Raw genomic sequence first — 15,995 nt, 5'->3', positions numbered from 1 at the left:
AAAAAAAAAGTATGCAAGCAAGCCAACATCTCTAGAAAAAAAAGTACAAGCGATCCTTGGCTAAAATGCACAGCGAGATTTCAGATGAAATAATCTGGTAGAAACCAGTCACTTTCCCTTTCGTGTTACTGCCAATTCACCAATACCGCAAATGACCTAAAAAACGCCCGGGGCGTTTATTAAATTTCGATGGTTCGAGGAGGGGGTGGGGGGCGTTCATTAGGTAGGAGGCGTTTATTAGAAAGGGGCGTTCTATACAAACCATGAAAATATAACAAATCGAACAGGCCTGTAACCAGAATCAAAATTTTATTGAGGCAAAGTTAGCCACTGGATGATAAATCCAACAAAAGCAGGTTTTTTATCATATACTTTTCAATTGTGAAACACAATGAGGCGAGTGCCTCATTTGCCTCATGCTGGCCGTAGCGGCCTTGCCCAAGTGCAGTGGGGTTCTAGTCTCAGCCAGTATCACTTTATAGCCTGCGTAGCAAGCGCATGCGGTAAACGGAAACAAAAAGTAGACCTTGTTATTCCTGGATGCTACACTGCGAGGACAAAACAAAATTGCTGACATCCTAAGCAATGAGATCAGGAACGTTAGAAAGCGGTACTCTCATTTTGAACTTGGCATTGAACAAGACGCTACTCGCTTACCATTGTTGATTAAGCAAGAAGGCAATTAAATTACCATTTATATTTCCGGATTTCCTATGTCGCTTGTTTTTAAGCTGGCAGAGAAGGGAGCAGGGGCGTTTAATAGAGAGGGGGGTTCATTACAAACTTGTAAGCTTAGGGGGGGCGTTCATTAAATCAGAGGCGTTCTTTAGATAAGGGGCGTTTATTAGGTCATTTACAGTAGTCAGCCTGTTGGCCAGGCAAAAATGTGGAAAAAAAGTGTGGAATTATGTTAACGTTAGTTATCAATCTGAAAAACGCAGGCTAAATAGAGGCGAATTTCAATGAATAACTGCTTTCGTTGCGATCTCGTGTTTTTGCAATGCCCCGCCGAGCCTTGTCACGCGACACTGAAATTCTCTGAAAAATCACTCCATTCTTGTGCGAAGAGTTCCGTAGTAGTTGGCCTGTATTTCCGCTTGCGGGGGTGGTGATGAATATCCACAACTCTAAATACAATGAAAAAGTTTCGTGTGGAGATTGAAATAAGATTTTGGAAAATCTGATAAAAAAGTTAATATATCTTTCTATTTTCGGAAACGTTTGATATTTTAAAAGGCGTTCTTCATGCCGTATCCGCAAAAACCCTACTATGTAACTTCAATTTCCCTAAAACATGATTTCGTTATTGTAAAATACATTATTATCATTTCTCCACCTCCGGATTCTTTAGTGCAGCTGGGGTCGCCGACCGAAACAGTAAATGTAGCCCTTTGTTCTTTCCCTTGACAACACAAGAATATTTAACTATAACATCCTATTAAAATCTTCCACCTAACACCACACTCTGCACTAGTCTTTGTATACGGCGATGTTATATGCGTGTTTATAGATCATAAACCAACCAATGCAGCAAGCCGAGAATCTTCATCAATCAACTCTTATTTTATACATCAACATCACAATTCATTGCGGCTATCTTGTCTTATACCAATTTAGTTTGGTTCGGATTTCCCTCAATTTAGTAAAAAAAAACATCCTTATCGTGGATTTTGCACTGACAAAGATGACATATATTCGCTGACAAAAGATGCCATATACTCGCTGACAAGAGCATAAGGAAGCGACCAGGAGGTAAAACATCGATTTTTCTTTATCGAATGGCCTCAACCCCTTCACATTTAAATTGAAAATAGTTGTTTTATTGGAAGTGAGACAGAAAACATATCACTTCTACCTTCTCTTGAAAGTGGATAAAGGTTGAATATCCAAGAAACCGATAAGGACATGTTTTGGTGTTTCTAATTGATTTACTAGTGAAGGGAGCGGGAGCTATTGGTGAGAAAATAGGCCTAAATATACTCACTAACAAACAGTATACATACATCCTCTATGATATATTTTTTGTGACTGGTTGGAAGCAGTCGTACATGTTTTCAGCATGTGAATTTAAACAAAAATTGTCATCTTTGTCGAACGCGGCCAATTCCGATTCGCGATCAATTTCTTAGAAATGAAAGCCAAAAAGACTTACAAAAACGATTTTACTAAAATAAGCCCGAAATTTACGGGTACCACCATATTATACACATATTTTTAATGTTTACTATCATTTGGTCCTAAAGATGGGATCGCATACACCTTAGACCCCCCCTCCTTGCTACGTATGTTTAACGCGTTCCTAGTCAATGTTTTGAAAGGGCACTGTACGATTGAATCCACAGTGAGATACGACATACACTGCATTATGGACTCCACCAGAAAGACAACATATCTTGAGAAAAGCGTCTCACGTGAAATCTCCAATAGGCATTTTTCACTGATGACCACTAAGAAAAATACAAGCGAAAATACCAAGCTACAACAAATTGGAGGTAAAACGCACGACTCTTTAAGAACCGCGCGCCCTGCGGCGCAACAAACGTCGATGGCGCGAAAACCGTACAACGGTCTATACAGCACAAAACAATGCAACCACAAGGGGGATCTTCTTTCGCCATGCCTTCCTCGCACTGTGGACTCAACTTATCGGCGAACTCGAACGTCATCTGAGGAGTCTGTGCGCTTGAAATGGTTTTCGCGCCGAAACGAACTTGGTTCACCATTCAACGGCATGAACAGGCCTCCCAGAGAAATGCGAGGTCATTCAAGGTGCTTGCCGGCGGGATCTGCTAAGAGTATCGATGAGATGGAACCATTAGAAGAGGGAGGATACAGGAACAAGTGCATCAGGTGGCTGCTAACACTGCCAGGCCCCGACGAGACAATCCAAGACACTCTATACAACTGAACGACCATCATTGCGAATTCCGGTAGATGAGGGAAGACTCTGGCCCCGACGACGAAACAATCCAAGACACTCTGTACTACTGAACGCCCATCACTGCGAATTCCGGTAGATGAAGGAAGACGAGGGAAGACTCTGGCCCCGACGACGAAGCAATCCAAGACACTGGGTACTGCTGAACGACCATCATTGCGAATTCCGATAGATGAGGGAAGACTCTGGCCCCGACGACGAAGCAATCCAAGACACTGGGTACAACTGAACGACCATCATTGCGAATCCCGGTAGATAAGGGAAGACGGGGGAAGACTCTGGCCCCGACGACGAAGCAATCCAAGACACTGGGTACTACTGAACGACCATCATTGCGAATTCCGATAGATGAGGGAAGACTCTGGCCCCGACGGCGAAGCAATCCAAGACACTGGGTACTACTGAACGACCATCATTGCGAATTCCGATAGACGAGGAAAGACTCTGGCACCGACGACGAGACAATCCAAGACACTTGGTACAACTGAACGACCATCATTGCGAATCCCGGTAGATGAGGGAAGACGGGGGAAGACTCTGGCCCCGACGACGAAGCAATCCAAGACACTGGGTACTACTGAACGACCATCATTGCGAATTCCGGTAGATGAGGGAAGACGAGGAAAGACTCTGGCACCGACGAGGAGACAATCCAAGACACTTGGTACAACTGAACGACCATCATTGCGAATTCCGGTAGATGAGGGAAGACGAGGGAAGACTTTGGCCCCGACGACGAAACAATCCAAGACACTTGGTACAACTGAACGACCATTAGCGAATTCCGGTAGATAAGGACGACTCAGGCCCTTACGACGAGACAATAAAAAACACTAGGTACTACTGAACGCCCATCATTGCGAATTCCGGTAGATGAGGAACAACCCATTAACAAGGAGACTTCTTTAAGTTCCGACGTAAGAAACATACATTATTGTAAACCGCTCTGTGGCGACTGCACCTAGTATTTACTCCTTGACGCCATTAAAAACACATCACGCAAAAGGAATTTATCAAGACTCCATATCCAGTAAGTGTACTTATTGAATGGACATTGGGTAGAAATAGAATATGTCACTTACCTATTTCAAATACGACTGCACTTCGAGAATCCATTTATCGTAGCCTGCAGTGCTTTGTGGGTATCAAATAAACGAGCAAATAATCATAAACAAAACAAATCAAGACCTAGAAAGCTGTACCATTCTCGGTTGTGTCCGTTAAAGTAAACATGGCTTTCAGAGCCATTTTTACGTTACCGATAAACAACTGCGAGTCACGACATTGAGATTCTCGAATGCAACCTTTATGGAAATATGTGTTCAAATATTATTGATCGAAATAAATGTCACGTTAGACGACCGCCTTCTTCCATCTAGGACAAATTTCCAGCCAGTCTCTATTTCAACTTAAAATCCTCTCCAGATGTAACGCAGAAGTTGGCTTGTGTGATCTAAAAGGGCTATTTTTGCGAGAAATTGTAATTTTCCGATCTCTAATTATCTCTGCCAACATTTCGAGGTGGTAATCGGGATTAGAAAAAAAATTCATTTTACCAAAAAATCTATTTTAACCGTAAAAAGTTTAAGTATAAGGCATGCTCAACAAGATTTAGAGTATTCATTTTATTTATTTTTAAAATGCGTTAACTGACACCAACTTGTTCTATAAAAAACACAACTCATTAGAACTAAACACGATTTAAGAAAGTGAATACCTGAAGATCTTTTCCACTACAGGCGGACCACTTGACTTTTAAGACGTGGGTGGGAGGGTTGGAGTATTTTTTTTCTTTTACCCATAGCTAGCATATGTAAAAAAGGGGGGAGGGGTAGAAATGCATGAAGTTTTCCCCATTATTATTTTTTGTGGCACTTTACATTTGTTTCATTAACCTTATACTCGTGTTTTTCCCCTTTGTAAATAAGCTACAGGAGATATATTCCTGAAAACCACCCTAAAGTTAAATGGTCGCCTCTTACATAATACACTTTCAGAGTTCATCATTTCTTTGCTGCTGGGACAGAAAACAACATAATAAATCAAACGGAAAAACTCTAGCCACTTCAACGCGCGTTCAATTTGTTTGTGGCAACATGTCTTATGCCATAAGTACAGAAGGTTTGAGTCCTGTCTCAGCTGTGTGATATTTATCAAACTAGTCAATCATCCCAATGAAATACCACTAGATGTTACGTTATCAGCTAAAAAAATGTCAACAATAAAAACATCCCGAGCTCCTAGACAAACTCGGATTCACCTTGTTTCCAGAGGGTCCGCAAGGTCTGAGCTCGATTTCGCTTGATCGGCCTTGTTATCAACCGAGTTGAGTTGACTTAAGCCTGGATTCGATGACAGTACGCATGGATTCACTGTGTTACGTACGATCTGCTTTTGTATGATAGTCATTTGCAGCACAATCAGGCACTCGGTATAGTCAGTTGACCAGATTTTCAGTCATATAACTCAGTCTTGTATTATTTCATTCAGAATTAAATTTCCGTCGTGATTTCCGCGATTCTTGACATAACAAGCGACTTTGATTATCACGTTCTTCAATCCCGTCAATAAAAAAAATCTACTTCTCGTTCGTTGCATGCCATTCTCTAAGAACAGTAGAGGTTACTTGGTCCTCCGTCGAGCACAAAAGAAGTCTCCTATCATTCCGTCAAGAATTGCAGAAGTCACGTGTCATTTCACCGAAACTGCCGAAGTGTCTTATCGTTTGTATGAAGCACATAAACGCTAATAATAACGAAATCCGCCGTAATACATATACTGTGCATTTATGGTACCACTACTGTATTGTCTATCACGACGATCAAGTTTATCGCAGGCCTTCGCAGATTTCCCTCCCCTATGCGACCTGGAGGTTGGCCTTCGGATGTTGCTGATCACAGAGGAGACCTTAGAGACAACTGAAGAAAGCTTGACGGATGTTTTAGCCTTGGCTGAAGCAAATCGTCCTTTGCCCCCATGGGTGCTATTTCTGTTATTTTGAGCCTTTGGGTAGCTATCCGAACGTCGTAGACCTCGGTGATCTCTCTGATAATCCGACCTCCCGTAATACGAATACCTATCGTTCGTGACCACACCTCTATGATCTCTGTGAGAGTCAGACCTCTCATAATGAGAATTCCTATCGTTCGTGTCCACACCTCTATGATCTCTGTGAGAGTCAGACCTCTCATAATGAGAATTCCTATCGTTCGTGTCCACACGCGCATTCTTCCTCTCTCTAGAGTTAGGCTCATTGTAGACTTCACTATTATCAGCCTTTCGTTTCACACCTCTTCCGTCCCGCGCTAAGCGTCTATCTTCTATTGAAGCCTGTTGCTTACACTTCTGTGAGTGCGAAGTTCCATTTTCGTCGCAGTGTTCATGTCTGGTCTCGAGCCTAACACTCCTTGATCGATCCACGTTGCTCACGATGCTCCTAGGAGACACACCTTGGCTGACAGGAGTCACAGAACAATTCCCCAGTCGCTTTTTCAGTGGGCTGTCCTGTTCTTGCTTTACATCTTCCCTTTCCCTCTTTAAGCTTCTTGAACGCTCAATCTCCTTGCGTAAATCGATAGACTGTTCTTTTGCAGTGAGCAGCTTGTCACAATGTTCAATCTCCTTGCGTAAATCGATAGATTGTTCTTCTGTAATGCGCAACTGGTCACATTGTTCAAGTTCCTTGCGTAAACTGTTGCATCGCTTGATTTCATTGCGGAGGTCGTCATCTAATAGCTCTACCTTAATGCTTTCTTTGACTCTTTCTGCATCCTTTTGAAGCTCAGCAGACTGATGCGTTTCATACCACTTACTGTAATGCTGGTCATGAATGTGATGTTCTTCCTTCGTGGACGTGTCGTTGGAGTGCACCAGGTCTTTGTCATATGATGAGATATCCTCCATTTTGATCGAAACAAGATCACTGTTAGACTTGGCATCTACTGAGGATTCAAAGACAGCGGATATAGGAAGATCATCAAAGTTCTCTTCCTTTGCTAAAGGCACGGTCTTTACGAATGTAGCATTCGTATTCGACTCTATAGGTGAGCTGTGATAAACAGGCGCTTTTAAGCCTACAAGCCTATTCGTGGTGCTGGAAACAACAGGAGTGCTAGTTTTAGTGATCACAGGACTTGATTCAGTAGAGTTTAGACTCAGCACTTTGCTGCTCAGGCATTGAAATCTCTTCCTATAGGTATCAAAATCAACCAAGCCATCATCTGGGAAGTATCGGTTATCAATCTCGGGCGAGGTGAAGCAAGGGCCATCATATCTATCCTCAAGTGCGGAGTACGAGCCAAAGGAATTGTGCCTGGGAAGAGAAGTTAGCCTAGAGGGTAAAGTCAGCATCCCACTGGAACCAGACCTTATCATTTTCCGAGCAACAAGGATACTCCATTTGATCTTCGACAGAATCAAATTAGAGATTATTCGATGTGCAACATGGTTCCAGTGGACGCCATCAGCTGCCCTGTAATCGAGATAGTTGCTAAAAAACAGATGAAGATCTAGAAAGATTCGACAATTAGAAAGGATGATATCACGGGCCACAAAATTGGCCTCAAGTATCTCTATAGATGGAATAGTGTCATAAAGGGGAAGAAGGAAACCCCCCTTGCATTTGGAGCTCAGCGGCAATGCTGAATTCCATATAAATATGGCATCTGAGGGCAGAGAACTGTTCATTCCGTCCATCAGTCTGTGGAGATTTTGTGCATAGTCAGCAGACCCGTATGGGCCATAACGATGAATATCCCACAGGCAAGAGTTCATAATCACCACATGTGGTTGAATGGCCTTCAGTTCCTCTAACACTTCCTCCATGTATTCCGAATAGCAGCGAGTGACAAAGTAGAATTTAATTACAGAATACTGATTGTCAAAGATTCTGACCTCTCGATAGTTGATGCCATTACGCATTTCACCCATCTGTCCACCTTCTAGAAGTTTGTCTTGCAGAAACTCAGGCTCCCCCTATGGACAAAACCACAAAGCTCTATTCAATGCCCTGATTCAGATTTTTTTGCTCCTGATATTTTTTTAACAATTGTGAAAAAAATATGGGAGAACAGATAAGTTCATTTAGTCAAATCAATTAATTTACTGTTGCTGCTTCAAGAGCACCCTGCGTGCATGCCTTGCATCCTAGCGACTTTAAGGGTGTTGGGACATATCTCTAAGGGCCATTGCTAAGAAAACTTCAAGACGTTATAAATACGCAAAACATTGGTGAAATGAAATAAAATTAGACATGGCATCATTGTTTATTAATCTCTAATCTCTTGATGATGTATCAGGCGATGTCACAACAGAAAAATTCTATAATCTTAGCTGTTAAAGTATCTGCAATGATAAATTAGCTTTATAACATTATTCAGGAGGGTACCTATAAAGTTACATATGCGTCTTCGATTCTTCCAAATAATACAATTCACACAATTTTAATTTTCCATTCTTATCTAAATAACTTCTTTAATTTTTAAAATATCAGAAAATCAATAGGTAGTTTTGTAGACGGCAACTAAGTGAATATTCTTTGCCTAAAAAATCGCAATCAGTCCACTCTGATTATGGAGTTGGAAACGCAAACCGGAAGTAGATTTATCTACGCATGCGCAATTGAGAATTGCGATAAAGCCTGGTTACAAATGCAAATGCTGTGAACAAATTTTGTTATCAAAATATTGACTATTATCTCGCTTTTTAACAGTGAAAAATGCATTGAAACAACTCTTTTTTTGCCCAAATCAGGACTTCAGGTCGCTAAGTAGGTATCCTAGGTGAAAAATCATGCTCGCCTATTTTTGTTTTACAGTATTTGTTGTTTTGTTGCGTTTTTCTCGCCAGTTTCGGGCGTTTGTTTTCAAAGCTAAAATTGTTTTTCTGCCATTCGATTTTCTTGCCTAAAAGTGTGAAGTTCCCTGATGATCGCGCACGCACCTAACAACCGAATCGCTAAGTAACGAGAAATGTCCCAACACCCTTAATGGCAGGATAGAAAGGGTTTATTAGGCTAAATTCTAAATTCTAAATTCTGAAATTCCTTATAATTTGACCGAAATGTGCCTTGTTTTAAAACAAGCTCTCCACGTTTACAAAAAAAGTTTTTATTTTATTTTGGCGAATTTGTTATTTTCTCAAGACACTAATAGGAGATGTGAGCATGCTATGCTTTATAGAATATTTGTATTCCCACAAAGGAATAGTTACACCTGCACAACATGCATGCATATGAAAAAATCTTCCGAAAACTATGCAAGATATCTGTGCATCAACATGTATGGAGACAAAGGACATGAAGCTCCTCAGATTACATTTGTCTGATGATGTTAAGACAAACATAATCGTATGGTGTTTTGAAAATGTCTCTAAGAAAGTGGTCTTAGCAAAGCCTTTTAAGAATATGCTCAAAATGTTTATTCAAGAAATGAATTCTGGGCATCGAAGATAGGCCTGATAATGTAAAGAATAATAATATTTGTTTGATTTAAGAAAAGATTAGCAAAGAAGTACAGAGATGGATATGGCATGCTTTAGCTTTGCTTTGCTATGGGTCGGTAGTATGGAACCAAAAATCCTTCAACTGCATGGGAAATGTCAAAAGAAGTCACGTTAGCTAGGGATATACTCAATAACATTGGGGCTTCTGAGATGCTGTTTAGTGTAAACTAAATCTCCTAGTCATTTTTTCAAATGCCTCATGTATGTAGAGATTCTAGATCTGAGAGCTTTCTGAAATGTTGAAGAATGTTGTATAAAATACTTAGTGATAATAAGGATGCCAAATAATAAATCTCAGAGTTTTTATCCTGGCTGGAGGGGAGGGGGGGGGGGGCTGCCCTTATTCCTCTTTTATTTTGTAAATGGTTGCTTTTTTACTTTGTGCTATTGGTATTTATGAGGTTTAGAACAAGATGCTCAAGTTACACATCAATTGACAATGTTCGCGGCTCTACCACTCGCTCCGAATTCTATAGATGGCATTGAGACTATGGTTTCCCGATAGCCTTTGGTCACCCCTGCAGGCTTATGACTCCAGATTTGGGGAAATCGACCTGTGAATATGCCTTTTTTACTTTGCGCTATTGATATTTATGGGGTTTAGAACAAAATGCTCAAGTTACACATCAATACCCCATGTTCGCGTCTCTACCACACGCTCCGAATTGTATAGATGGCATTGAGACTATAGTTTTCTAATAGCCCTTAGTCACCCCTACAGGCTCAAGATTCCAGATTTGGGGAAATCGACCAGTGGATATGCCTTTTCTACTTTGCGCTATTGGTATTTATCATGTTTAGAACAAGGTGCTTAAGTTACACATCAATACCCCATGGTCAAGGCTCTACCACTCGCTCGGAATTCTATAGATGGCATTGAGACTATGGTTTCCCGATAGCCTTTGGTCACCCCTGCAGGCTTAGCCTTTGGTCACCCCTGCAGGCCCAAGATTCCAGATTTGGGGAAATCGACCTGTGAATATCCCTTTTTTACTTTGCGCTGTTGGTATCTATTTGGTGTTGAACAAGGTGCTCAAGTTACAAATCAATACCCCATGTTCGCGTCTCTACCACACGCTCCGAATTCTATAGAGGGAATTAAGACTATGGTTTTCCGATAGCCTTTGATCACCCCTGCAGGCTTATGACTCCAGATTCGGGGAAATCGACCTGTGAATATGTCTTTTTCTAGTGCGCGCATGGTATGTTGGTGAAATTCGAGAGATATCATGTATCGCATCAACGCATCATGTTTGATGCTTTACCACGCACTTCGGGTTTTGTAGATGGAATTAAAAGACAATGATTTTCTAAATGCTTAGAGAAGTCTGGTAGCGCTATTGCTTTAGTTTTTGGAAAATCGATTTGTGAGTTTGCCTTTTTATTGTCTGCGCTCATGTTATCTATCGGTCAAGTAATCTGAATTAGCTGCTCACTTCACTGCGGTGTTTGAAGCATTACCACGCACACACTTCGAGTTTTGTTGATGGGATTCAGACTATGATTTTCTAATAGCCCTGGGAAGTGTGAAAAGCTTTGTACTTTTAGTTTTGGGAATACCGACCTGTGACGACCTTTTTTCTATTTATTCAATTCACCACACAATTCGAGTTAAATGGCTTTGACACTATGATTTTCTTGTTTGATGTACCGAGGGGGTGATTGCCGGCAAAATTAATTTTAAACCTATGGGATAGCAAATTGGGTGTGGTAGAAAGAATTTTTAACCCTAAGAGAAAGTAGAATCGGAAACAACCCGTTAAACACCCCGTTAGGAATAGCAATTGGTTGAATTTTATATCCTAAGAGATAGCAAGGGATAGCAGTTAAGAGAGAGTCTGGAGAGTCCCCCCATGCGGACATAAAGTTAGCAGCTTTATCAGCTGTATATTAAGCACTTAAAACTTTGCAAATAACATTTGGACTGTCTATTTTGATAGTCCTCTGGGACGCCTGTATTGGCCCATGATTTTAGATTTTGTCTATCAAGGTTTTACAGGGAGAGAAGGCAAACTGGTTTGAGTTTCCAGCTTGGTCAGTTCAATCGTCAATTTCGAACATGAATTTGAATCTTTGTTTATTTTCAACCCCTACAATGCGTTGAAGAGTTTGGTTGGTAGTTTGGGAGATATTGAAATAAATATTTCCTGGGAGTCAGCCGCCAGCGAGTTGCCGTGATGAAATGTTTTTTTTTGCCTTGCGCGTATATATAGGGGGTTTACCACATTATTAAAGTTTCGTTGGTCAGCCGCAGAGACTGCTTTAGTAAATTGAGAAGCAGAAGTGTGTTTGCGTATCGAATTACCATGTCTGTCGTGTGACCTCGAGGTCAATAATAGCAGAGTGGATGTATTAACCCATTGACTCCTGGCTATTTTTGAGCTGAATTTACAAAAAACAGACTGAAAACAGATACCTTCCCCCCTATTCTGAGTTTTATACAGCCCCTCAAAGTCAAACACGGCTGCACCTAGTCAGCGGTATCCAAGCTTTCCAACAGTGCTTTGCGGTCCCCACTTAAAATCCCTCGTCGTTGTGCTGAAGCCAGCACAAGTTGATGGTTGCTTGTATTTTTCATCAAAAATACAGCTATGAGCATATAAGGAGAGTGTCTCAGGGCATCATGAAGTCTTTTGGGGCATAACTGAGTGCCTTGCTTATGGATATTTGCAAGCAAAGGTGGATTCATGATGATTTTTTCTTGTTTGGCTTTGCCTGGATGAGAAAATAATTTTCTAATGAATCACCACAGCTCTCCTAAATGCTGTCTTTTCTGAAACCAAATTGATTCCAAAATTGTTTACACTGCTATTCTGGGTCTGTATGACCTGGAATTGATTTTTTTGGCTTCGGGGTGAAAAGACTTATAAAAAACCATCTGACTTTGGGGAGAGGAGTATTGACTGGCCCTCCCCTTGTGAATTTTCCCCTGGATCTCCCAGAATGCTTTGCAATACGTAAAGACATCGTGGTTGTACAATCCTTCAAGGAGTGGACATTGTGTTTTGAGGCCATGGAAATGTACCTGGAGGGTCAGAATAAAGGTATCTATTCGTGTCTTGAGCTGTGTTTGCTGATCTCTCTCCCTTGTGTGGTATTTTGAGCGTTTTATTGAGAGGGGTGGTTCTGCTTTTCTCTCCTTGTTCGATTTGAGATTTGTCAAAGAACCTGTGCTATTATTTGGCTTAAGAGTAGATGCCAACACCTTGGTTGGATGCATATCTGCAAGACCATTTATTCCTTAGACTGATGCCTGAGTATCTTCATCTTGTGTTTATTTTGCATTTATGAATTTTTTGGGTTGTGGGTACTTCCCAAAGCCGGTACAGGCCGGTTGAGGGGTCAATGTGTTTAACTCTTTCTGTAATCGATTTTAAGAGAAAAAATACTATTTTGTTAATCCTGTAAAAGATATTTACTCTTTATCATCTCATTCACATTTTTTTTTGTACACAAGAAGCCCCAAAAAACAAACTAACCAATTTAGCAGTTTTATACGAATAACCAATTTCTACGTAATTTGCATAAAATCTGAAAAGCCACGAAATTGTACAATGGTCGGTAGTTCACTAAACAATCATAATACATAAGATTTAAGTGTTTGCAGACGAGATTTGATTAAATCAGGACGTTATTATAACTTCATTACTTGAATTAGCTGCTAAATTAGTTGCTAACTTCACCGCGGTTCATTCCCTGCTAGCAGAGGCCTCTTTTCTCTGTATTTCGCTGGGCTGAAGTTCGCGAGGAAAAGATACCTCTGCCATGGGTCGCAAGTTCGTTTGATCAAACCGCTGTCCACAATCGTGGACGAGATCCAGAGCGCATGCTCCGTTCATTAATTACTGGCCACTATTTGAGCCCACAATGACTAGCGCATGCGTGAAACGTATATCCGCTGCGAGATAATGAGCCCGCATTTGAAACTGCGTCCTCCGTAGAAATATCACGCGACGAATTATAAAAGAAGCCATTCAATGCCTCATCTTCATTCAAAATTTTCTCTCTTTTGACTAACGAGTCAATCTTCCGTTTACAGGTTTTGCATATTCTTCTGGGAATAGCTGATCTAAGTTTGCCAAAAAGTTTTGTAACATTTTCTTCGAATCCAACTGTGCGATATTTACATTGAAGAAACTCGCCTGCACAGATGTCTTGAAATTAATCCCACAAACAAGACAAAACTCGTCTTTGCTGCGTTTGTTGTTCAATCTTTTTAGTGACGTTTTAGGTGATTGAAATTGAACAGTTGTTTTCTTTTTTCGAAGAGGAAAACTAACCGGAGTTTGATTCATGATTTCCGACTAAACCCATGCAAAGCACGGGTTTTGGCACGTCGGTCGCTTATTAACGCTCACGCATGCGCAACAGAAACAGTTTCGACCCATGGCAGAGGTATCTTTTCCTCGCGAACTCCAGCCCAGCGAAATACAGAGAAAAGAGGCCTCTGCTAGCAGGGAACGCGGTTCATTATGCTGGCTTTAAAAATGTGACAGACGGAATTAGTTATTATTGTCTATTCAGTCTCATGTAAAGTCTCCTTAGCAGGTTAACTACCTAATGGCAGTAGAGAGTACGTGTGCAGTTAAACTAGAGGTTATCCAGATATGGTACCTTGGTTTTGAGCTCTTTGCTTGACAAATATCCTCCATGTTTTTCCGGTGTCAACAAAGCGACCAGATCCTTGTAAATGCAACGCTGAACTGGGGCCAAACCAAAACAAAGTATATCAGATTTGATGTCACTCTTAATACTGAGGAATAAAGTCAACCAGGACGTTAAAGCCGTAAGATATCTTAAGTCACAACAAACAAAAAGGTCAGGACAGGATAAGGTTTAAATCTCGAGGAATTCCCTTTGGTGGTTCGAGACAGGGAGTTCAGCTAAGCAAACACACTTTAGTCAAGCGCACTCAACTCCTCAGAAGGCTCCTAAAATAACTTCAGCAACGTTAACTATTTATCAACTGTGAAAGTTTTTTAAAATAAATCTGAGTTCAATTTCTAGGCAATGGCGGCATTCAACAAACGGTTCTCGTTGTCAAAAGAACAAGTTCCCACGTGTGGAATTCAAAACAGCTTACTTGAATCTCCTATTACCACTACGAGTTTCTTCCATAACAAGCGCTTGACATCCTCGGCCGAGAAGACCTCCATGTTAGTAAACGTGGCAACGAGAAGGAGCTGTTTTCGGTTGGTAATTTAAAAATTTCATGAAAGCCCTCTTCTTCTACACAGACATAAGAACTCTTTGCCGTCGTGAACGCGATGTGCGACCACCCAGCATGCAACCGTTAAAACTTAACCAATCAGATAACAGCCCCATAGATTTCTCACCTTTCTGATTGGTCGAACATTGTACCAAATGGCGCGAAAATGACGGCATGTACCCTGTGTACCAGAGGCTCGAGATTCACTCCGCGATGCGGCAAAGGTGAAATCATCTTTGAAAATTAATTTTCCGCTTTGTTTTGTTAAAATATTTTTTTTGTGTTATGCTCAGATAATTTTTATTAAGCTATGGTAAAGGGCGTGCGTTTAAAGCGAGACGTACCCAGGATTTGAAGTAAAGGGAGGGGGAATGGGAGCAGTCCGTTATCAATACGAAAGAGGATAGGATTTGATGACAAAAGGACAAGAAGGCGGGAGAGGGGGTGGGGTACCACACGTGCCTCATGAGTTACATAATTCACAAACATAGCTAAGAAAGTCATAATCACACAAAAAGTTTCTTCTTGGTTTTGTATTGTGGCACAATTAAGACGGTACTGTAGCAATACAATAGATAGTGTTGCTCACAGGAGCCGCGGTTAGGTTGGCCAACCCACTAAACTTACGACTAATACTAATAGCAATACTATGTCCCCTAACATAACATAGGGCCGTGGCAGGGGGTGGACACTTGGGGCACGTGCCCACCTATATTTAAAAAATAGGAAAATGACCAGTAGGGGCGTGGTTATGCCCCCAATATTTTTTTTAATATTTCTGTACCGTGCCCCCCCCCCCCCCCCCCGAATATTTTTAGGCCTGCCACAGCTCTGACAAGTATTTGTATTTCTTCAAATTTCTTGAATCCATCTTATGTATAATCTCTACAGTATTCCCCAATAACTTAATGTCCCCTTATGTTAGATGAACCTTCTCTTGACACTGATTCGCTATGGCCTCAAGAAATGTTCATCTCTGGCCGGGAAAAAATACAACTTGCGGAAAAGGCAGATTTTCCTCTGGGCCCTTTTGGCTGTGTTGTTAGCTAACAAAGACTGAGTGCAGGCTTTTGAACTCCATCGGTTTGAGTGTGACTGACATGTTAGCAGGCTCTGTTTTTCCCGTGACGGGAATTGTGATTCGTCCAAGCTTTGGAGCTTGCAGTTTCTCTTGGAGAACCTAGCAATAGGAGATATCAAATTTAGATTTGAGCCATTTAAAGTTTACGCATCAAAGGAAAAGAGAGACACGAGTAAATTTCCAAGATAAAGGAACCGCTCTAACTTCCCTTTTTAATTACTCTACTAAAGATGAGATAGCGGATAAATCTGTTCAATGATAATGAC

General features: G+C 41.1%; 2 protein-coding genes across 4 annotated transcripts in view; both read right to left on the bottom strand.

Annotated features, from left to right (window-relative positions):
* Positions 1 to 4,548: 4,548 nt before the first annotated feature.
* Positions 4,549 to 14,741, bottom strand: LOC5521374. Of its 2 annotated transcripts, XM_001641115.3 has the most exons (4): positions 14,523 to 14,741; positions 14,054 to 14,142; positions 6,160 to 7,912; positions 4,549 to 6,096 (listed from the first exon to the last, which is right to left on the bottom strand). In XM_001641115.3, the coding sequence occupies exons 1-4, from the start codon at positions 14,593 to 14,595 to the stop codon at positions 5,684 to 5,686; spliced, it is 2,328 nt and encodes a 775-aa protein (XP_001641165.2). In that variant the 5' UTR covers positions 14,596 to 14,741; the 3' UTR covers positions 4,549 to 5,683. The 2 variants fall into 2 exon arrangements, with proteins under 2 accessions (XP_001641165.2, XP_032222550.1); XM_032366659.2 differs by having other exon boundaries at positions 4,549 to 7,912; positions 14,523 to 14,740.
* Positions 14,742 to 15,166: 425 nt separating this feature from the next.
* LOC5521376 (dynactin subunit 1) overlaps positions 15,167 to 15,995 on the bottom strand; it is a 31,149-nt gene continuing 30,320 nt past the window's right edge. For both annotated transcript variants that reach the window (XM_032366656.2, XM_048728554.1), the window contains one exon: positions 15,167 to 15,828. In XM_032366656.2, the coding sequence (XP_032222547.2) occupies positions 15,691 to 15,828 (138 nt within the window). In that variant the 3' untranslated portion in view covers positions 15,167 to 15,690. The remainder of the gene's footprint in view (positions 15,829 to 15,995) is intronic.

Source organism: Nematostella vectensis, chromosome 6 (genome assembly GCF_932526225.1).
Source record: "Nematostella vectensis chromosome 6, jaNemVect1.1, whole genome shotgun sequence".
NCBI lineage: Eukaryota > Metazoa > Cnidaria > Anthozoa > Actiniaria > Edwardsiidae > Nematostella > Nematostella vectensis.
The sequence above is the reverse complement of the archived record's forward strand: the minus strand, read 5'-3'. Positions and strand labels throughout refer to the sequence as shown.

Excerpts from the sequence above, each read along its gene's own strand:
- LOC5521374 (XM_032366659.2), bottom strand. The coding sequence starts at position 14,595 with ATGGAGGTCTTCTCGGCCGAGGATGTCAAGCGCTTGTTATGGAAGAAA. Across the intron at positions 14,143-14,522 it reads AGTGGTAATAGGAGATTCAA|TTCAGCGTTGCATTTACAAG; the intron begins GTAAGCTGTTTT and ends GTTTGGCCCCAG. Across the intron at positions 7,913-14,053 it reads GCAAAGAGCTCAAAACCAAG|GGGGAGCCTGAGTTTCTGCA; the intron begins GTACCATATCTG and ends TTTTGTCCATAG.